At 37.1% G+C, this 23,821-nt stretch overlaps 2 protein-coding genes across 2 annotated transcripts; both read right to left on the reverse strand.

The window, feature by feature from the left end:
- Positions 1-1,944: 1,944 nt before the first annotated feature.
- LOC141496476 (prorelaxin-like) lies at positions 1,945-9,317 on the reverse strand. Its single transcript, XM_074199007.1, has 2 exons — positions 9,098-9,317; positions 1,945-2,144 (listed from the first exon to the last, which is right to left on the reverse strand). The coding sequence occupies exons 1-2, from the start codon at positions 9,315-9,317 to the stop codon at positions 1,945-1,947; spliced, it is 420 nt and encodes a 139-aa protein (XP_074055108.1).
- A 7,393-nt stretch (positions 9,318-16,710) lies between these two features.
- Positions 16,711-16,935, reverse strand: LOC141494841 (large ribosomal subunit protein eL39-like). Its single transcript, XM_074196009.1, has one exon. It carries the CDS (start codon positions 16,905-16,907, stop codon positions 16,752-16,754), a length of 156 nt encoding a protein of 51 aa, XP_074052110.1. The 5' UTR covers positions 16,908-16,935; the 3' UTR covers positions 16,711-16,751.
- Positions 16,936-23,821: the final 6,886 nt, after the last annotated feature.

Genomic DNA, 23,821 nt, shown 5'->3' on the forward strand with positions numbered 1-23,821 from the left:
AGACAGTGTTGGAAAGATAAGAGGATGTATCTCCCAGAATTGACAGCTGTCCCTCTCTTTTCTTACCACCAGTATATGCATGCCCATCAGGGTACCAGTTGGAGGAAACAGAAGTCTATTCTAGAAGGTGGGGGTAGACAATCTGAGGAAAGGTAGGAGAGGTAACACTGAGTTTCTGGAAAACAGAGTGAATGAAGGAGTGTAAAAGCAAATAATTCAGGAAAGAAAAATTGGAGTCAGATTGTAATTGGACAGTTTCTATTTTCTATTAGAAGTAATAAGGAGGGGTGGCTAGGTGGTGAAGTGGATAAAGCACTGGCCCTGGAGTCAGGAGTACCTGGGTTCAAATCTGGTCTCAGACACTTAATAATTACCTAGCTGTGTGGCCTTGGGTGAGCCACTTAATCCCATTGCCTTGCAAAAACCTAAAAAAACAAGTAATAAGGAACACGTGAAAGTTTTGTAGCAGGGCAGTGACATGGCTGGACTTGTGTTTTAGAAAGATTATTTTGGCAGCAGTATAAAGAATGGATGAGAGAAGAGAGTTCAATGTGGAGGGTATCACAAGTGAAAGATCATGAAAGTTGAAAGGTGAAAAAATGATTGGAGGGAGGAAAATGAACACAGATAAGACATAGCTACCAATTGAACAGGAGCACAGATAAGACATGGTTACTGCTTAGACATGTGGGGGGGATTAAGGGAGAGAGGAAAGAATTGAGGTTGATTCTAAAGTTGTGAAACAGAAGGAATGTAATGATAATAGTGCTCTACAAAAATAGAGACATTTGTATGGATTTAAAGGGAATGATGATGATATTATTAATTCACATGCCTACCCATTTGTTATGTACTAATCATTGCTCATGCTTGGTTAATTCTGTGTATGAGTTTTTTCCCCCATTTGTACATACTTGGTTTTACAAGACAAAGGACATAGGGTTGAAAATTTGCTGAATTGACAATGAATTCATGTCCCAATTTTTCTACATTCCCTCCAACAAATATTACTTTTCCTGTCAATCATTTTTATCAATTTGGTTATAAAATCATATCTCAAGGTTGTTTTAATGTGAATTTCTCTAATCAATATGATTTAAAACTATTTTGATTTCTTCATTGAAAAACTTGTTCATGTCCTTTGACCATTATCAGTTGAGGAATGACTTATATTCTTGTAGAGTTGACAAAGTTCTTAATACATTTGAGATATAAGACCTTTATTTTATCTGAGAAACTGAATTTGTACTTGAGACTAATGTTTAAGCTGGATCATTTCCATAAACAATCATTTGGACTGCTAAGAAATATTTGATAACAGCAGTCAAAAACACCAAATGGACAGATAAATAACTCAAGTTGATTTAGTCTAACTAGTTATAACCTAAGAGGATTATGCCATGAGATTAGATTCTATGTGAGATAAAGAGTTAGTTGAAGTGATAAATCCTTTATTTATAAAAACAAAGTATTAGCAATAAAATAAAAAGACAACTCATGTAGCTGATATAGAAGAATAGGGTAGTTGATTTTAGGAGTTAGCAATTAACAATTAAAAACAGCCTCAAGGGGTGGCTAGTGGCATAGTGAATGAAGCACCGGCTCTGGAGTCCAGAGTACCTGAGTCCGGTCTTAGACACTTAATAATTACCTAGCTGTGTGGCCTTGGTCAAGCCACTTAACCCCATTTGCCTTGCAAAAAACCTAAAAAAAAAAAAACTCACTGTTTGCAGAAGATTTTAAAAATCATCATATAAAAACAGCCTCAGTCACACAAACTACTATATTCTTGAAGACCAAAGCCGGGGGGAAAGGTAAATTAATTAAAGTGATTTTTTTCATGTTATTCCAACATATTATCCTTGCCAGAAGCACTTGAAAACTTAACATTGAGAATACAAGTCTACCCATTAGTTATGGTGGAAATATTCAATTGTCTTCCTCTCAGCATAGTTTAGCGATATCATTTTTGGTACAAGACCTGTAACAATAATGATCAGCTAGTCCAGAAGTCCTGGCTCTCTTTTTCCAGGCATGTGTTGCCAACTTGAAGTTGTATTGTTTCAAAGGATTGGTGTCATTGATTTCATTTTTGTTTTTCTTAATAGCTTTCTTGAATTCATCATAATCTATCAGCAACCATCCTGTTGTGGGAGTAGAATATTCAATGTGCCCAGGCAGATTAAACATATTCTTTAGCAAACCCCAGTCTCCATTCAGCAGAGAAGTCTGCCATTACTTCAAACCAGGAACGAACCCTGTATTCAACTTGCCATTGAAATCATCTGTGTGAATAAAGAATGAGAAAGATTTTATTGGGTTAAAGAGAAAAAAGTCATGCATGTGGGAAACATTTTTACATCAACTTAAATTATTCAAGGAACTGCTAAGTGGTACAGAGGACAGAGCACTGGGTTTGAGAGCAGAAAGCATCTTCATGAGTTTAAATTTCAAATGAAATCAAATCAAAGCCTCAGATGCCTGCTTAGCTATGTGACCTTGGGTATGTCACTTAATCCAGTTTGCCTCAGTTTCCTCATCGATAAAATAAGCTGAAGAAGGAAATGGCAAATCACCCCAGTAACTCTTCCAGAAAAACTCCAAATGACAGATAGTTGGATAAGATTGAAAAATTACTGACTCCTGAGTAAGGATTTGAGTTCAAATCCTAGATCTAGCCTTTACTACCTAAGTGATCTGGGGCAAACCACTTAATCTTCCTGACTCTCAGTTTTCTTTTTTAAAATGAAAAACGTGAACTAGCTAGTTTCTGAGGGTTCTTCTAGCTTTGAGTCTATGAGCCTAGAAAATAAGATTAGGATCCCAATGAGACAGGAGCTGAGCATGAACCAAAGAAGTTGTAGATTATTGCCTTAGACAAAGGAGAAACCCAGGCTATGGCACTAACAAGAAAAGCTGGACATTGAGGGACTTTATCAGGGTTCATTCATTGTCTGTGCAAAAGGACTTGGAATTCTGTTGGGGTTCCAATCTGCTCATGGATGTGCAGAAGGCTATGGGAGCAGCTCAAGCTCTGTGTGCCATCTGGTGGCTGTGGCAGAGATTGCATCTTCAGCAACCTTGCCTCTGCCTCTTCAAAGAAAATGTCCAGAGGATAGAGCTCAACTACATCCTGCCCCATCCCCTGTAAACTTATACCATATATTTACACAATCATATTCAATATGCTTATTTCTCCCTACAACATATAATTGCTCTGTCTTAAAATCACTACTCTCTCCTCTTAGGGCAGGGATCACAAGTCTTTGTATTTCTAACAGTGCTAGACTATAGTAAGCATTCAATAAACACTGATTGTCAATTAAAAGAGGCCAAATTCCCCTGCCTACATTTTCTCAACATCATAAGTGCCAATGATAAATATGAATTGAGCACCTATTGTGTTCATCAGATTGTACTAGGGATGGGAAGAGATATAAGATATACCTTCCACTGTTTACAGTTAAGTTGGGGATAAAGGGCCAGTACAGAAGGTAAAGAAAGAAGAATATAGGTAGCATATGCTAACTGCCAAATAACAAGTCTAAATGAAGGTGTGATAGAGATTTTTTTGTACTGTGATGTTAGCAATAAAAAAGAAGGTTTCTAAAATGTCTAATGCAATAGTTTTGTAATAATTCAACTTCTATTACTGACACTGGGATCTTTGCCTTTTTCTATAATTGAAGGAACCAAGACCTCCATCATCTCTCCTATTTGAATAAGATATTGATAGCAATACACAGATGAATTCCATTGAGTGCAAAAATTTACTTCCTTATAAATAATTATGATTTATGAATGTATAAATAAACTATATGAGATTCAGAGTATTGTAGCTGCCATTCTCTTTCCCTTTCCAGTCATCTTTTATAGACTTACATACCAAATATTACTTATACAAGTCTGCACATGATACTCTTCTGGTTAAAAAAAAATTCTTTGGATTGCATGAACTGATGCTGAGGGAGATGAGCAGAGCCAGAAAAACATTGTACACCCTAACAGAATCATGGGGGTGATGACCAACCTTGATGGACTTGCTCATTCCATCAGCGCAACAATCAGGGACAATTTTGGGCTATCTGTGATGGAGAATACCATCTGTATCCAGAGAGAGAGAATTGTGGAATTTGAACAAAAACCAAAGACTATTACCTTTAATTTAGAAAAAAAACCCTGTTATCTTATTATATAATTCTGCTATCCCTTGTACTTTATTTTTCTTCCTTAAGGATATGATTTCTCTCTCATCACATTCAACTTAGATCAATATATACCATGAAAACAATGTAAAGACTAACAGACTGCCTTCTGTGTGTGGGGTGGGGGAGATTAGGGGGAAAATTATAAAACTGAAAATAAATGAAATCTTTAAAAAAATCCTTTGGTTTCCTACTTGATCATGTTCAAACAGCTGTGGCCCTGTGAAGGAGGGTAGTGCCTCAGACCCCTGATCTCTTTGAGAAATATTCTTCAAGGGTATTGTACTGGTGATGCTACTCCCTATCTTGCCCCCAATGGCTTCTTAGTTTGTATCTCTGCTTGTGGTATATTTTCCACTAATCTAACCTATACAGTTTTAATAATAATTTTTCTTCTACTCCATTTTCATCATGGTATTCCCCTTCTCAAGGATTTGCCATTTATGCTATCATTTTAGATCATAACTCTGTAGTCCAACACTTAATGCTCTTCACCAACTTATATCTACCCATTGCACTCTCCAGCTTAGCAAATCTCTCTGAAAATTTGCTTGCTCTTACTGCCATGTGTTTATTCACACCATCTCCAATGAATTTCTGATAGTCTGTCTCTATCACCAACCCCTTGATGTAGAGAATTATGGATGTAGCTTTAATGCTGCTAAAAATTGTTAATTGTGGAAGGCTGTTTGCTCCTGTTATGTAAACTGACCTTGATTGTTGCTTGTTTCCTGTCTCCCCTGATGCTGTTGTTTGCATCTTGTGCCCCATTTTCCCCTTCACCTAACTTTGGCTATAGATGTTGGCATGACAGGAATGACATGTTGAACTTGGGGGGTCGAGTACCTTGGGACAAGAAGAACCAGTTCATTGCTTGCCAATGGAAGATACCTGACCCAAGGTTTAAGATCACTCCCCAACTGCCACTTCTCATTCAACCTACCACAGAGGAGTATTTAACAGAAAGTGCCAAAGCTTCTGCAGTTTTTTTCCTTCTTCTTTGATTCTACTTGGATGGTTTTTTATCATGCTCTTTCTTAGGTGACATGGAGGACCATGGGTTCCCCTCTTGCCATGTAGTTAGACTAAACCAAGCCTCAGGCTACCTGTCTCTCTCTCTCTCTCTCTCTCTCTCTCTCTCTCTCTCTCTCTCTCTCTCTCTCTCTCTCCCCCCCTCTCTCAAACTTCACCTAGTCAATTCTTGTTTTTTGTATTTTTTTTTTTAGGTTTTTGCAAGGCAATAGGGTTAAGTGGCTTGCCCAAGGCCACACAGCTAGGTAATTATTAAGTGACTGAGACTGGATTTGAACCCAGGTACTCCTGACTCCAGGGCCAGTGCTTTACCCACTGTGCCACCTAGCCACCCCCACCTAGTCTATTCTTAAACTGGTTACTGCTTTTCTAGGAATTTTAATCTGTATACTGGAAATATTTTGCTGTAATACATTCCTGAGCAGTTTTAAATTCCCAGAGAGCATGTGAATTCCTTTGCCTTTTCAGTGGCCCCAATTTCTAAATCTTTAATAATTGGCAATACTCTCATTGTTAGCATTGAAATCTCTTCACAATTTGACCTCTTCCTACTAATGCAATCTTTTTAATATATTACTTCACAGATTCTGTGATTCAGCCCTACAGGCTTAATTGCTGTTCTTTGCATATAATGCTCCTCCAATTTTCATGCCTTTGCAGGGCTGTCCCTCATTCTTGGAAAGCACTTCTATTCCCTTTCTGCTTCTTGCAATCCCTATTATGCTTAATGACTTAGATTGAGCTTATTGTACATAGATGTATAAATAAAGCCTTCCCTGACCTTTTTTTACACACCCCCACCACTCCTCCCCTCACCCCAAGTGCTAGTGCATGTGCTTCCAGAATATTTCAGATTATTTTAAGCATATATTCAATATAAGTGTATATGCAAGGATTGCTACACTTTCATTTTTTTTATTTACTGTCCAGTGCTTAGCATAATGTGTGTTTCCTTTAAAGCATATAAATTCTTGTTCTCTTCCTCCTTCACCTTTGTTGATTTATTTATTCAAAATCTCCTTGTTAAAGGCAACTAGGTGACGCAGTGGTTAGAGTCCCAGTCCTGGAGTCAGGAATCTGACTTTTGAACCTGAGTTCAAATTCAACCTCAGACTTTGGGCAAGTCACTTAACTCCATTGCCTTGAAAAAATACAAAAAAAAATACAAAATTTCATTGTTTCAAAACCAGACTCAAAATTCATCTCCTTAGTAAATCTTCTAAAAAATGAAATATCCATTCAGTTCATATTATATTAATTTGCATGTGTTAATATTAATCTGTAAAGAATTCTTCCAAAGTTTTATGCTATGTATATTGCATCCTTCCAACTACAATGTTTTCTAACCATTAGAAAATCTATTTTATGATTAACATCACTCACCTATGAAAATAAAGCTAACAGGATTTTGTTTTCAGCTTTCTTCTTTTTCCTGTTTTTATATAACAATTTAGGCATCTTCAAAATTTCAGGAATGATAATTATCTGATGAATAATTAATTATTATCTAATAACAATTAGTTGCTGAATTTATTGGATGCATTAGGACAGAAATCATAGTGACAGTTCATGCTTCAATGGCTGCTATACTTGCAGCCAGGAAGACCTGAGTTCAAAAACTGACTCTGGAAGGTCATTCTCTTAGTTTTCTTATCTGTAAAATGGGGGCTACCATCTACATCACAGGATTATTATGAAGATCAAGTAAGATAATCCCAAAATAATGAAACTGAGAGAAATTATTTTCTATTTTATTAATAACTATTAAATTAGGATTAAGATTTTTTCTCACTTTCATCATTTAGAGACCAGTCCCTGTAAGTCAGTCAACTTCTGAAGGAAATTGCTGATAGATGAGAGTGACAAAATCCTCTGGGAATACTTTGGAGAGTGAAAAATCTAATCTAGTACATTTCTACCAAGATAATGCTTAATAAAGCATAAAATCTATGCCCTTATATCTTCCTCTCCTCTCACCCAGGAAACCCCCAGATGGGAGTTTAGGGTGACCTAGCTAATAAATGAGAAAAACAACCAGAATAATCTGGGAAGAATAAGATTTCTTTGCTGGTGGTGACTGAGTCTCATGATTAAGTCACATTCTCAGCAGGAGGGGCTTTCGCCCACCTCCTCATTTGAAAGTCTACCTTAATTGTTCTACAATCAGAGTTGATTTTTCACTTGTCAGTGGCACCCCTTTTTCTAAAAAGCATTCAGTATCTCCTTTAGAAACCATGATCATCAATTTACTGATTATTGCCTAGTCTAATTGATGAATTGATTCTTAATTACTCAGAAAATCTGTCTCAGGCTTTCTTTCATTCATCCCAAAAGTTGAGCTTTTTCTGAGCTGTCTCAGGGAAGGGACCATGGTAAGACTGGTAATTGGAAATAGAAAAACTTTTAACAGGTTTATCTGAGTTGGAAAATCTCATCCCTTCCCACAAAATTCAGACTTCTTCCCTTATAGAGGGGCTCTTCCTCAAGTCAGAAAGAGATGGCTAGGGTTAAACACAACTACAAGAGTCCTACTGTAATGCATGCATCTTGTCATGTCTCTCCTTCCGGTTCTTATACTGCAGTCACACCCAGAGTGTGGGATGGGGAGAGAGACAGAGAAAAAGACAGAGGAAAAGAGATGGAGACAGACAGACAGAGAGAGAGAGAGAGAGAGAGAGAGAGAGAGAGAGAGAGAGATTATACAACTATCCCTTCATACCAATGACATCAAAATTGTCCCTGTCCCTTGATAGTCAAAAAGGATGATCAAATTAGTTATGAATGGAAAATATCGTTTCTCCCAGTGATGTCTAGTTTTAAATGAAATCCTTTGCAGAAAAAACAAAATACACTTCCCCAATCCTTCTAATGGATATAAATTCTCCTCACCCTCAAAATTTTTCATTTTGTATCTCTCTGGTGCAGTTATAAATATTATTTTATATATTTATCTATATATATATGTATTTATTTATACACACACACACACACACACACACACACACACACACACACACACACAAATGATGGTTTCCTTTGTAATCCTTTGTATTTCCTTGTAACTCCTGTGCATTAAGGCTTAAAGTCATTTATCTGATTAGGTTGGCCAGTCATAAAAAGTCACACCCAAAACACAATAAAAGGTTAAGAACCCTGAAGTAGATGACCTCTACAGTTATTTTCAGCTCCAGAGTATGACTCTAGTCTCGAGGTTGATTCTCAAGTTAAATACAAATGTCTATCAGACAGCTTTGAATGAGTTGAAGAGAAACGTCCAAAGGAGAGGGGGAACCATGCTATTTCTTATACTCTGGGTTCTGTCTAATCGCTTTGCAGGGTAGGTTGGAGCTAGGGCAGGGGACTGACTGAATATTAAAGAAAGAATTTAGCTGGAGGTCAAGTGTCGCTGGCAAATAGACACCATAGCCCTACTAACGGTGTTATTGGTCCTATGTGAAAAGAAAGGAAGGAGGCAGACTGGGGGAAAGTTATTACTGCTTTCCCTTAGGGAGTGTCCTAGGTCAAAAGGCTGGTGGAAATCCCAGCTCCGTTACAAACCTTTTGATGGCTGTCTCCCAATATGTCACAGGGGATGAAGCACTGAATTTAAACTCCAAGGACCTGGGTTCCGATTTCACCCGCCTCTGAGCACTTTCCAGCGAACCCTTAGACTCCCTGGGCCTTAGTTTCCTCAACTGTAAAATGAGGGAGCTGGACTAAGTGGTCCCTGAAGTCAGTGCCAGACTCTAGATGGATGCTTTTCCTACAACCGGAGAGGTAAGAGAGCAGGCTAGGCATCCCCCCTCCCCCCCCCCCCCCCCCCAGCTCTGAAGCCCCGGGTCCCTGACCTGGACACTCACCGCTCTCACCGGAGACATAAAACTGGCCCAGGGCCCGACCGGGCTGCCTCTGCGGCTTGCGATCCCTCCTCCAGCCCGGCGCTCCGCAGATGGAGAGCACTGCCCGCACGAATTCGCGGCCGCACACCTGGAGCGGGGCGTCATCGACCTCCTGGGGGCTGCCCGGGGCGGGGAGCAGGCTCAGCAGCAGCCAGGCCCCCAACAGGTGCAGCGGGAGCATCTCGGCGCCGGCCCGGGCCTCGGCTCGCCCCGGTGGGTGCCGCCGGCCGCTCGGCTCCGGCCGGCCCGGGCCTCGGCTCGCTCCCGCGGGCGCCTGAGCTCCGGCCGCCTGCCCTGGCCTCCCCCGCGGCCGGCGGCGGCCACTTTGTAGTCTGTTCCCTATTGCTTACCTGTCCGCTCTCACCCAGCTCCGTCATCCGCAGCTCCCTCTCCCCTCCCGCTATCTCTTCGTCCCCTTCTCTCCCCTTCCTACTCCCTTCATTCCAGTTCCCCCAACTAGAAATCTAACTTCCCAGAAACTGAGAATCCCAGAACTCTAACTTTCTATACAAATCTTTCTCTTGGTGGACGCTTGTGTCTCAAAAGGACACACACACACACACACACACACACACACACACACACACACACACACGACTTTAGAACTAGAAGGAAACTTCAAGATTCTCTAGTCTTTCCCTCTCATTTTATAGAGGGTGGTGGGGGGGGAATAAGACCTCCCAGTCCCCTTGAACCCAAGTCCGGGGATTCCAGAGCCAAGGTTCTTGCCCTCTACTTAGATAACTTCTGTGGCTTTTGCTTGCCGCCTGCACAGAGGGTTGGTTGGAAGACTCAGTGATTTGTCTTTCAAAAGAATGGGAAGGGAAAATGATGACTTAAGTGAAGTCCGGTGATGAATGCAGAAAAATGCTTTTTTCTTCCTTCTTTTCCTTCCACTCCTCATCTTTGGAACTGGGAGTGGGGGAATGGGGAGCAAATCTGTGATTTCTTTGGCATAGAAAACTTCTGGTGTGAGAACACCTGCAATTTACCGAAAAGCTACCTGGGCATCCTGAAATTGTCCCTTGATTTATGTGGACAGTCTCGGGTGTATATTAGCTCTTTCTGTGCCGGAGGCAATGAAGCTGGCTGCAGGGCTGTCAGCCGAGCCTATACTCTGACAGAAGTTGACAACGATGCTGATTTTCCAACAGGAGACTTACTATTGACTTCACAAGTAGTACTTGGTTTTCTGAATGGGTTTGAAAACAGTAGCCTGTACATGCACAACTTCTATTCCTCTCCTGGTCTCTTTGTTTTGATTGAATCTAAGGGTATTGGTGCCTATGGTTCCATCAGAGTGGGCAATAAACATATGCCAATAATACTGAAAGCTGAAAATCTTAGACTAAAAGGTGGTGATTATGCAGAGTACAAGTGATATGATGATTTGATTGTTTGCTGCTGGCAGGATATGAAGAGCATCACAGCCCTTTGGACTGTGCATACAAGTAATGCTTGTGACAAAGTAATCTGTGGCAATCCCAACGGTAGATAGATAGAAGAGCCTCTTATGTTAGAAGAATATAACACGAAAATGGGAGGAGTAAACCTCTTTGATCAACTCTTAGCATCATATGCATACACTCATAAGTCTGTGAAGAGGTATCAGCCACTTTACTACCCAGTTCCTGAAATTGCTCTGGATAATAATCTACTCACAAAACTCTGACAGCTCCACAAAAGTCGATGCTGCAAAGTTCAGAGAATGGGTTCTTGATGGCCTTCTTGTAGAATATCAGTGTGCAATTACATGCAGAACACCTGGCAGACCATCAACTAATCCTCTTTCTAACTGACTGAATAGAATTTTTCTAACAAGTCTTAGAAACATGATCGTGAAGTGTATAGTAACAGAGCAAAACATGAGACATCAGTGTACCCCTTATTGTAAATAGTGTAATATACCAATACATGCAAATGCTTGCTTGGAGAGCACCATACACTGCACCATATAAGTTTGCAAGATTTTTGTCATTACTGACAAATAAAGCATGCTATGTTGAAAAATTCATGGTTTCTGCAAGTTTTATATGTTGTTTATTTGTTTTAGATTCATTTATAGGATAGATAGGAAGAAACTGACATAAACTGCAACTATAATTGATCCCTCATGAAATTCATATTTTGGCCCAAATTTGTCACAAAATATTCAGCGCTGGGGTGAAAGGGGAAAAAATCATCACTGAAAAAGTTAGAGGAATTTTGTATTTGTGCAGAATTGCAGTTTCTTTGTCTAACAATTTCTACTTGCCAGAGACACATTAGGAAGCACTGAGAAGTGCTTCTAAGATCTCAGGCAGAAGAGGATGGGAAAAGAAGTTTTCTTTATGGAGTATCTTTCTTCTTTAATGTTTTCCCCCAAAGATTTATTTTATCCTATATATTTAGTTACATGTCTCCACCTGTGTGTCTGCCTATCTCTCTGTAAATCTTCCCAAAAGAAATGTATATACATATATGGATATATGTATTACATGTGTACAATACATAATATATTCCATATGTTCATAAATATAGTGTCTATAAGTTATAAATAAATATATATATATGGGGTGTATGGAGCATATACTATGTCTATATAGTATATATATTAAGTCTATGTGTGTACATATGTTTATATATTATATTTTATATATTATATAGTGGTGTAGTGAACACAGAACTGGCCTCAAAACCAGAAATATCTAGGTTCAAGGAGCACTTCTGATGGTGTGACCCATATTAAGTCACTTTATTTCTCAGTGCTCTAAGTAACTAAAAATATAAATTACAGAGAGGGTGGACAGTTTTTTCACTTGGGATTCCTTGTACTAATGAAATCACAGATTAAATTACTATTTCTAATTCTGATCGCCAGTTTTTAAAAGTGCCCATTATCCCTAAATATGAACTATAATAAATTTTTAGTCTAAACCTGCACAAGTTGCCAAAGACTGCAATCATTATGCTTCATAAAATAAACTTCACATGTAAAATGGATTTGTTCTTAAGCTTAATTAGGATCTGCCCCTCCTTTAAAGTCCCCACAACAATCTCTTGTGCTAATCTTTTTGTTGTTGTTGTTGTTGTTATTGTTGTTAGAACTCTCCCTCAAACATTTTCTCAGATTAGCGAGGTGAAAATTCCCTGGATTTGAAGTCCAAGGATCCATAGGTATGAATTCCTTTCCCCTCTAAAGCAAGGGATCTGACAAGATGATTTCCAAGGTCACTTTAGCTATAAACTTGTAGCAACTGTTTAGATATAAATTATCTGGGTTCCCACCAGAAGAGACCCTGAGAAAATTAGGGTACATCTGAAAGAATGGGCACATATCAAACTGTGGCCTTGAAGAAAATGTGTTCTTTAAATTTTTAGGAGAAGAGGGGGAGGAGGTAGTATGAGGTAGCAAAATGTGTCATGAGATCCTCTTGGCAATCCAAGCAAGGAAAACCACTTCATTCTGGCTGTTTTGTCCTTCAAACCTGAGTTCTAATGGAATGGGCAAAAAACATCAGAGATCCAGTTTAAGCTGAGGATCTTCAGTCATACTGATCTGTAACTGACCACTGGACCCAAAGGACTCTGGAGGATAAAGTGAAGCTGATGACTGTGCACATCACTCTCTCCCTTAAATCCAGCTCACTTGCATTACCTCCTTGGTGTCATGGTCTTCTTCAAGAACTAAAGACAAACATAATCCAATTTAAGTTAGGTTCCTTTTACAAGGAAAAGTCTCTGGGTAGAGGGACCATAGCATATGTTCAACTCAATCTTATCAAGAGTAAATATCTTGGGACATCTAGGTGGCACATTGAATATCTGATTGGCCCTGGAGTCATGAGGACCTGAGTTCAAATGTGACCTCAGACACATTTGATACTTACTAGCTGTGTGACCTTGGACAAGTCACATAATCCCAATAGTCCCACCAAAAAAAGAGTAAATATCTGTTTTTGCAAAGCAGTGGAATGAAGTGACTTGCCTGAGGTCACACAGCTAGGTAATTATTAAGCATCTGAGGTCACATTTGAAGTCAGGTCCTTATGATTCCAGAGCCAGTCCTCTATCCACTGTAACAACTAGCTGCCCAAGAGTAAATATCTTAAGAGTAAGAATGTAAAAATATTACTGAAATTCTAACATTACTGGGATTATTAAGGTTGAGGTAAGTAATATTTGGTATTCACAATATTCTGTCATATTACCAATTATATCACCAATTTCCTTTCAGAGAATTGATAAAGCTTGATAATTTATCAGATATGGGGAAATGAAGTAATTTGAGGATGCCTTGAAGTTTACAAACTTGGGCAACTGCAAGGATTAGTGGTATCTTCCAGAAAAAACAGGAAGCCAGGAAGAGGATGGAATTTTAGAGGATAAATAATGAGATAAATTTTCTGTTTTGGGTCCATCTGGGAAGAGGGAGGCTAGGTGGAACAATTGATAGAGTTGGACATGACTGATCAGCAACTCACCCCAGGACAACTCTCCTGTTCATTAGGGTCAGGTTGTAAGGGACTATCAAAAAAATCTTAATAGGTAAAGCCAGGACTAGAAGATGGAAAGGCTGGTGGATTATGATAGGTAGTGAAATATATGATAAATTTAGGTTCCAAACTGGGTAAGTATGACAAGTAGAAAGGGAAGTCTGTTAACAAAAAAAAGGGAATATGGGAAAGGGATGAAGATGATTATAAATCTAGAAGCAAAGATGAAATTAAAATCTAGGACCTCAGGTTTCACCAGAAGAGACAGGTTTAGTGCGTATGGACTAGAGACCAAATGGAAGGAACCAACAAAAAGGGAACAAGACAGAGAAATGATCAGTTTATGTGGATGGCTCCTTTTCTCTAAGGATTGACAATGAAATTTTCCTATGAAAATTCCCCAAATATGATTGGTCTATAGTTAGAAAATTTTCATCAAACTGTCTATAATTGTTTGAAATTATTAACTAAGTCGAGGTTTTAAAAATCTCTTTCATTAATTTTATATATCTTGTATTCACTTACATGTGAGCATATTACTTTCTTTAATACAAACTCCTTGAAGGAAGAAGCTATATCTCTTTTGTCATTGCATTGCCAGTGACTAATATGGTACCTAGCATATAATATGCCTTTAACAAATATTTCTTAATTGATTGATTATGATATTTTAAAATGCCCAGGTATCTATAGAATATTGAAAAACCCAAGGATAAATATATATATCTGCTTATACTATATGAAATATATAGTATACATATATATATATATATTTGTATTTATATTGTATGAGAGAGAGAGGAGAAGAAAAAGAAATAGATAAGTCACAAAGTCACATAAGAAGAAAAGATATAGCTCAATTGCAATCTCACCCATGGAAATAATATCTAACTGAAGGATGTCAGATCTATTGAATTTAACATGCAGTTACACAAATTCTTATTAAGCACTATGCATCAGGTGCAAGATACAGAGAAAAAATGAAATAATCTTTGCTCTCAGGGAGTTTACACTCTAGCCAGACAGATAAAGCATTTATGAAGTGTTTACTCTTGTGTCAGACACTATGTTAAGCACTGGAGATAGGGACACAGGCAGAAAAAGCAGTTGCTATCCCCAAAGAGCTAACATACTACAAAAAATAAAGAGGAAGGGAGGAAGGATCCCCCTTCCCAGAAGCAAGGCTTCTGCGGAGGAAGTGGAAGAATCCACATGGTGAAGAATGGATACAGAGTCAAGTGGAAATGGCCAGAGAACCTCATGAATAAGAAGAGAAGATCACAGGGTGGAGGCATCCCCAGGGAGAGAAGGCTACTGAATTCTTATCCAGGAGATACAACATATATATTGATAAGCTGAATCTCCAAATTAGAAGGGGATTGGTCATCTAGTCCAAAGTATAACTGAGCAAGAATCCTTTCTACCACATTTCAGACAAGTGGTCGTTCAGTCTTTCTCTGAAGATTTATAATGTGGGGGTAAATACTCCACCCCACACTCCAGGAAACTCCTTCAACTCTTGGATAGCTGTAGCTTTCAAGTAAGGAGTATCATCACCAGTTGTACAAGTGGAAGGACTCAAGATTATATGAGTAAAATTATAAAATGTTAAAGCTGAAAGATTCCTTAAAACCTTAGAGACTGGGCAGCTAGGTGGCACAGTGGATAAAGCACCTGCCCTGGAGTCAGAAGTACCTGGGTTCAAATCCTGTCTCAGACATTTAATAATTACCTAGCTGTGTGGCTTTGGGCAAGCCACTTAACCCCATTTGCCTTGCAAAAACCTAAAAAAAAAAAAAACCCCAAAAAACCCTTAGAGATCAAATCAAGTCCTTCATTTTCTAGTTGTACTGTCCATAGTCAGAGTCCATAGTCCATATTCCATACTCCATAGTCCCAAAAAAAGGAACAGAGTCAAAATTTCAAGACCATTATTTCTAAAATGATTCCAGTTTCAGAGAAGAATTTAATAAGTAAAAGTCTTAGAAACAGTGTGGCATAATAGAGATAAAGCAGGTCTCAAAATAAGGAAGCTCAAATCCTAATTTTTAACACCTACATCCTGGTTCTATAACTATGGCAGTGTTTCTCAGTGCCCCTGGAAACTCTCCAAAACTCTCCAAAAGGAGCTGCTGATCTACAGAGGTAGAGAGGTGGTCTCACTGGGAGACCACTGCAATCACAATTGTGGGCTCCTGCTACTCCTCCTCAAGGAAATTCTACAGCAATTCTCAAAATTTCCTTGTGTTGAAGAGTATTATCCTTATTAGGAGTGTTATAGTAAACTTTTTCTTCCTGACTATTTTTTTTTTTTGTAGAAGCCCTTTATTAGCAGAATTGCATCGTCAGAAAATTATGAAGCCATTCACCTGGAGCAGGTCTAGTTCCTAACAAAAAGGTTGGGCTTTCCCAAACACACAAATAACCGACAACTTTTAAGAAAGTTGCCAACACTTAATTTACCACCTCCCAACAAGGAACGAAGACGGCTTATTGTGTGAAATAAGCAGGGGGTCAAACAGGCTACTTCTAGGACTGAGTTAGAGAAATGAACACAGTCAGCTGCGCGTAATCTGGTTGAGACAGCTCCGGATTAGCAGCACTGGAGGCTTCCCCTGAAGGTTTGCAAATCTTAGATCCCCACAACCCTGTGAGGTAGGTGCTCTCTTCTAACTCCTTAGAACACAAAACAAGACACAGAGAGGTTATTGTGAAGGCTTGTTTGAGGCAGGGCTGGAGCTTGGTTTTTCTTGACAGGAATAACTTGTTGCGGGATGATCTCTGCCTCTTAAGCATAACCTCAAACAAACAAATGCCACACAGAGATGGAGAGAACAGTAATTTAAACTATCTCACAATACACAGGTTACCGAACGAATGGATGCAAGAGATGAAGACATTCAAGGGCAAGACAAGTCGAATACTTTGCTGGGGGGTTTCTTTGACGTCTGCACTTTGGCAGACAGTTTTCCAAAATGGGAGGGGCAGCAGTAGTAGTTGCTTCTTATTGGGGGCAATGAGGCGATTTAAGTGATAGATGGGTGGATGGATGGATGAATGAATGGGTGGATGGATGGGTGCAATGGTAGGGAGGGGGAGGTGGTCTTGGTGTAGAATGTCTTCATTTCCCTGGCCATTCTTTATAACCCGAGCTTGGTCCTTCTCCAGTGTCTCCTCTTTGAGTTGTACCTGATCTTATTGCCAGTTTTCTTCCGAATCCACTGGGGAATGGGACGATTCTGCTTCTGTTTCTTGGCCAGGAACCTCTTGATTCTGAATGTTTTATGAGAGGACATGATGATGAGATGACAGCCGAGCTTCCACCACGATATCTGAATGGGCGAAAAAGCCTGACTATTTCTTAATAAAACATCTCAGCATTTAAATTATTCTGTCTTGAATCATTTGTGTATTATTTTGGTTTTTTTAACCTGTATAAAGCTGTGTAGCTTTGGAAAATACCCTTCTGTCACATTGCAAAGATCATCGACGTTCTAATTTCTTTTTTTCCTAAACATTCCTTGCTTGCTCTGTAAAATGTTATGAAATTCATGTGAACTCTATACATATATATTTCCCATTAGGCATTATCTAAACTATTTGCCATTGTAAAAGGCTAAAATTGGTTAAAGTGAGTATCAATGCCATTGGATTCTTAATGAATATATATGTACACATGTTTATTTTAGATCTTAGCCTACTAGTAAGCCTACTTTATAAACAGATTATTACATATAATGGGAAATGAGGGATAGAAACAGAATTTTAAGAATATGATTATGCTAACCAGTTTTACTTGTAGCAATTGCATATGAGGAAGGTTGTTAGAACAATGTACTAATTCAGATTTTCATTGAATTATATGTGGATTACAATTATTTTATTCTATCTTTGACTAGCCATTGGCATGGATAATGGAGAATTAATATATAAATTCACTTAATCTCTGGTCTTAATTTTATTTTTTATATCATCTAGTTATGCTTTAGAATCATTCATGGAAAACAAGTTTTCTGTAACCTCAGATGTATGAATAGTCCAGAATGAACTTTTCACATATATTGAGAAAAACAAAAGCCCCCTTCCCCCCAGTGATTAATTTGGTATTCATATTACCTAATTTTGTCTAAAGAGACAATCAAAATGCTATAATGAAAATAATTAGATGATTTAATGTCCATTATGGATCCATTTGGAGAATCCCCCAAATGGTTCTAAACTCTTTGAAGCATTATGCCTACTTAAAAAAAAAAGCAAGAAGGAGGTAGGTTTTAAAAAAAAGCTAAGGTGAGGGGTAGCTAGGTGGTACAATGGATAGAGCACTGGCCCTGGAGTCAGGAGGGCCTGAGTTCAAATTTGGCCTCAGACTCTTAATAATTACCTAACTGTGTGACCATGAGCAAGTCACTTAATCCCATTACCTTGCAACACCCCCCCAAAAAAAAACCAAAAGCTAAAGTGATATTGATAAGAAGACAAAGAAAATAGGACTCTGAAATTCTTCTCAAAAATCCAATACAAAATATAGATATATTAGGGTGGCTAGGTGGTGCAATGGATAGAGCACTGGCCCTGGAGTCAGGAGTACCTGAGTTCAAATCCGGCTTCAGACACTTAATAATTACCTAGTTGTGTGGCCTTGGGCAAGCCACTTAACCTCATTTGCCTTGCAAAAAAAAAACTTAAAAAATATAGATATATTTTAACAAAACCAGTAAATAAGAAAGAAATACAAAATTCAAGGAACATTAGAAACATACAACTCTCATTGTGATATATTGAATAAGAAGCACCTCAAAATATAGTTCATATCTTGTTCTATTTAGAGTATTTTAAGTAAAAATTTTAGTGTCATTGCATCCTAGATATTATTTTAATAACCTTTTGGACTCATTTACCCAAAGTTTAACACATGTATCTTGCTCTCAAAATAATAGCATATTCTTAGTAGAATAAATCATCTTTTTGTTTTAACTAAGTACCTTTCTTCATACCAAGTCCCACTGTAATTTTCTAAATACTTCTTTGAAACTGACTTCAATCAGAAACTTAACTGGTATTAAAAAAAACCTTCACTCATAGAATTAGCCTATTATTTTTTCCTATTCACTGAATTTTTATTTTTGTAATTACACAATACCATCATAGCTTCAAAAAATGTTTTAGTTAGACTATTGAAAGCAGAAGTAATATAAAAGACAGAATATTTCATTTATAATAAGATTTGTGTATATTTTAGAGACAATCAAATATAATTTCTGTTTATTTAAAAAAAAGACTCATGGATGTTCACATCATAATGCAATTATGAGATCTTCCATGCTGCTTGTTTTCAAGTGAAAGGTAAGCTCTTATTTGTTTTAATACAGTTTGCTTGTTTTTGTACATGGTACTAAAACACAAAAAGAGATGGTGATTTTAGATGATTCTTTTATTTTATGCTTTTTCTAGAAAGGGGATATTAGGCTTTTTAAAATTTTATAATGCTTAAATTTTAAGTGATAGATAAAAGAATGCAATTTGAGACAGGTGATTAATAAATCTATTTTAAAAAGTACAAGGTTTTTTTTAATTGAACATTTGTATTATTGTGATTATTTTTTATTCTGACCATGCATAGAAATTGCAGTTTTCTAAAACATTGTCACTGTTCAGTGGTTGTACCAAAGAAACAGATGAGTGACCACTACTCTAATTCATGCCAAACATAATCCCCTTAAATGAATGTACTTCAGGAGTAAGGATGGGTGTCTTATGAAGATTTTTGACAATTCTGTAAATACTCCAGTTTTTCTTTACTTTTACGTTACTTGAATCAATGAAGAAACAAATTTCTTTACTCACTTATCATTTGCCTTAGGAAATTCACTTTTTCCATATTACTATGTGCTTTGATTTGCTATGGAAAAGTGTGCTTTTCCTCTATATATATGACCAATAGCTATGGAGTTATATAAAACTTTGATCACAGGTACAGATTTTCTAATCTCCAAAATTATTTAAAGTCTTTTTCATAATTCATTGTTCAATACAAAACTCTGTAATTCCCTATTTGTGTTTTTCTCCCATAAAGTAACATTTTGAAATTTGGTTATTAATTGGTGTAATTTTATTTCTCAAAAAGTAATTTTCAACATTGCTCAAAGTTGTAGTCATCATTCATGTAGGAAATGATATATGTAAGTTTCCACTGCATGGAAGAGAGAAAACTCACTCATTGATTTAGGTATGCACAAATTATAGACATTAATAAGGGCAACTCACTGGTGGTTTAGGTAGAGACAGTTCACAATATTTATCAAATACTTCCATAACTGTCTGATGACAATATCTGAATTATCCTTCCCATTGCTGTACCCAATCACATCCAAACTATTAAAAGAGAAGACTTTCTCTAGTTTTTCAGGGTAACTTTATAAAACCAATTTAATTCATTGTGTTGGAATATCCTTTGCCAAATAAATATATTTAAGTATATATATATATATATATATATATATATATATATATATATATATATATATATAATAAATATGAAAAAATCAGGTGTTAAGTTTTAAAATGTGTGTCTTCATTTACACTCATGTTCCTAATTTTACAAAGTTCTCCTGGAATCCAAAAATTACATTCAGATCATTGCATTCAAAGTTCCCTTTGCCACTTTGTTACCTAGGTCACATTTAGCAATGCACTTTAATCTTTCTAAACCCTGTGTTTTTTTTATACTTATTAAAAAGAGAGGGTTGAATTACACAATCTCTGAGGTCTTCTTTTGTTCTAAATCAACGATCTTCCCATTCATTCTTGCCCTTGTCCTTTATAATTAAGCTTATTAGTTATTGAAGAAATTCTGTGCCTGGGTAAACTTGTGAATTGCTTCTTTTTTAATCACTGAATAACCTTGATTAGGATAACAGGTTTAGAACTCAAAGAGACCTTAAAGATCACCTCATCTAATACTCCTATTTTACAGATGAGAGAGACTGAATCTTTCATCAGATGTCACCCAGGTAGAAAGTATCAAAGATGAGATTTTAATCAAAATGCTCTACAGCCAAATCAAAGGGTTTTAGCTAAAATTGTGAGGATTGTTAACAAATAGTGTATTCTTATGTTAAAGTGTTAGAAATGTCACAGCAAAATATTAGAAAATTCTTTTTTTTACTGCAACATCTATTTTTTTTAAACAAGAGCAATGAATTGGAAACCTTAAAACAGGGTAACTTGACTGGACAGCCACAGCCATGTAGATTTCTGAGAATTCAGAAGTTATATGGAGGGGGAAAAAATTAGTCTTTATTATCACTCACTTTAACTGAAATTTGACATCTCCTTCAATAATGATTTTTAAAAAATATATATTCTGGTTTTAGATTGCCGAAGGAATCCATGGCACAAAAAATGATGAAGAGAGCTTTCAGTTTGTTTTCACTTTAAAACTCTAAATTTGTATGATCCCATAAATATTACTTCATATTAGAGTGTATGTTAAGTAAAGAGTTAGATGAGAGTAGGGTAGCAGGATAGTTACTAACTGTTGTCTTCAGAGACAAAAACCTCCCTTTTTCACCTTCTACACTCCCAACTCTTCATTCCTTAGTCCCTCTTTTTGGTCCATACCTTCCATAGTAGTGATAATTATAATAACTGCAGTATGTATAGAATGATTTTGCATAAATAATCATTTTTGCATCTGATGATAGCCATTTCTAACTTTGTAGACAAAAAAGGAAGAAAATATTGAATTATAATTTTATCATATATTTTAAAGGAATAGCAAGTTGTACATAATAGATTTGTGGTTTCAAGTGCAAGTATCTTTTTTAATTCTATGTTATGGAAATGCTCATTTTATTTCATAAATTAAAAATTAAGAAAATGATTTAAAGACTTATGAAATAAAGAAAATAAAAAGAAAACATGTTCAGTTTTGAAACAAACCCCCAAATCCTCACCCTGGGGTGGGAGAGTCAGACAAGACTTCTGAACTGGAAAACAACTACTACTCTGCCAGGTCTTACTCCCTAAGGGACACAGCTGGGCTGGGAAGGGGGGAAATTGCTTGGGTCCAAACTGGCATCCCAACCAGAAATGGGGTCATAACATCACCAGATATACTCTACTACATAGCAGCACAAATTGAAGGCTGTATTGAGAAACTACAGACCTTGAATAATTCGTCATTAGACTTACCGATGCTCTGCCTGGATTCATTTGCCAGTTGCTATCACACTGTTATCAAACCTTTTCCTTATCACATTCTCCAGGCTGCCAGACAGTTCCCATCTCCAACCTCAGCTAACTACTCATCTCTATCTGCTTCAATCCAACCACTCCTACCCATTTCCCATGTCAAATGTCCCTCATCTCCTCTACTGTGCCCTCTAGAACACTTGCTCCATAATTTATCATTTTTAATTCTCTTCTTTTCTCCTTCCATCTTTTTGATGCTATCATTTGACTTTTTCCTAAAGATATTGCTTTCCTTGTCATTCTTTCCAGTACTGGTGACATTTTCATTCATTCATACCCACTGGTTGACTTGGAATACTCCTTGCTCCCCATCACCACTTCTAGTCTCTCCCTTTATCTTCTTCACCCAACACCTCCTTTTAAATTCATTAAATTCCAATTGATCATCAAGTTTTTCTACTTTCTCTTCTCTGAATTTTCATGACTCTACACTTTCCCGGTTCTTCTGCCTGTCTGCCCACTCTTCAAGTCTCCTTTATTGGTTCTTTATTCATATCAGAACCACTAACTACAGGTCCTCCAAAGATTTGTCTTCCATCCTCTTCTCTTTTCCCTCTATATTCTCCTACTTTTGTGATCTCATCAACATAAATAAATATGATTACCATCTTTTTTTGTTTTGCAGATGCTTCTCAGATCTAAATATGTATCAACTGCATTTTTGATGTTTCTAACTGAATGTCCATAGGTATCTCCAATTTCACATTTCCAAACCAAAATTCAACATTTTTTCCTCAATTCTTCTTTGAATCCCCTATTATTAAGAGTACCACCATCCTCCCAATCATCCAAACTCACAATCTCAGTGTTATTCTCAAACCTTCAATCTTAAACTTCCCACATCCAAACTATTGCCACTTTTATAATTCCTACCTTTGCCACATGTATTCTTACGTGCTTCCTTTTTTCTTCTCACACTGTCCTAAATCAAATTCTCATCATCCTCCACCAAGCCTACTGCAATAGTCTTTCAATTGATCTCCTTGTCTCCAGATTCTCCTCAATCCAATATAATCCCCATTTAAGTTGCCAAAATGATTACCTGAAGTGTAGTTCCATATCATTCTCCTACCCAATAAAATCTACTTAATTCCACTACCTGTGGGATCAAAAACAAATTCTCTAGCTGACAGGAATTTTAAAAAATATAAGTTCATAATGTGACCTCTACCAAAATTCTAATATTTTTTACATCCTATACCCTTCTATTCATTCTGTGATCAAACTGCATGCACTGTTCTACTTGCTATCCTTCATAAAATAAACTCTTCCATTATCCTTGTTTTACTGTGATTGTTGGCCATGTCTAGGATGCATGTTTCTCTCTCTCTCTCTCCCTCTCTCTCTCTCTCTCTCTCTCTCTCTCTCTCTCAACTCTTAACTTAAAATCCTTTTCTTCCATTAAGACTCTCCCCACTGAAGGTACTAGTACCATCTCTTCTTATTTTGTATCTCTTCTTTATGTGATTTATAAATGTTGCATCCTCCATTGAAGTGTAAGTTCCTTAAGGTGGAGGAAAAGGTTGCTCTTTTAATTTTTAATTTTTTTTATTTCTATGGAAATTTCCCAGTTATATGTAAAAAAATTAACAATCAGCTGTAAAAATTTTGAGTACCAAATTCTCTTTAACCTTCCCTGAGATGTCATGCAATTTGATTTTGATTTTATATGTGAGATCATACAAAACTTCTACATATAAAAGTTGTCATATGTATTACATAATTTTGCTATTTCTTATGTTTTCTTTCTTCCTTATGGACCTGTTTCTTCTCTCCACACGTTCAATTTGCATATCATGAAAATAAATGTAAAGACTATTATCAGAGTTCCTTCTGTTGGAGGGAGGGGGGAGGGAAGGGAAGTGGGGGGGAAAACCAATTGTAAAATTCAAAACCTTGCAAAAAATGATTAGTAGAAACTACCATTGTATGTAATTGGAAAACAATTAAAATATTT

This window comes from Macrotis lagotis, chromosome 8, assembly GCF_037893015.1.
Source record: "Macrotis lagotis isolate mMagLag1 chromosome 8, bilby.v1.9.chrom.fasta, whole genome shotgun sequence".
NCBI classification, from domain to species: domain Eukaryota; kingdom Metazoa; phylum Chordata; class Mammalia; order Peramelemorphia; family Peramelidae; genus Macrotis; species Macrotis lagotis.

What these genes read in the sequence shown, in the direction of transcription:
- LOC141496476 (XM_074199007.1), bottom strand. Translation starts at nt 9,317, where the DNA reads ATGCTCCCGCTGCACCTGTTGGGGGCCTGGCTGCTGCTGAGCCTGCTC. An exon ending in TTATGTCTCCGGTGAGAGCG is followed by an intron (nt 2,145 to 9,097) that starts GTGAGTGTCCAG and finishes CTCCCACAACAG; the next exon opens with GATGGTTGCTGATAGATTAT.
- LOC141494841 (XM_074196009.1), bottom strand. Translation starts at nt 16,907, where the DNA reads ATGTCCTCTCATAAAACATTCAGAATCAAGAGGTTCCTGGCCAAGAAA.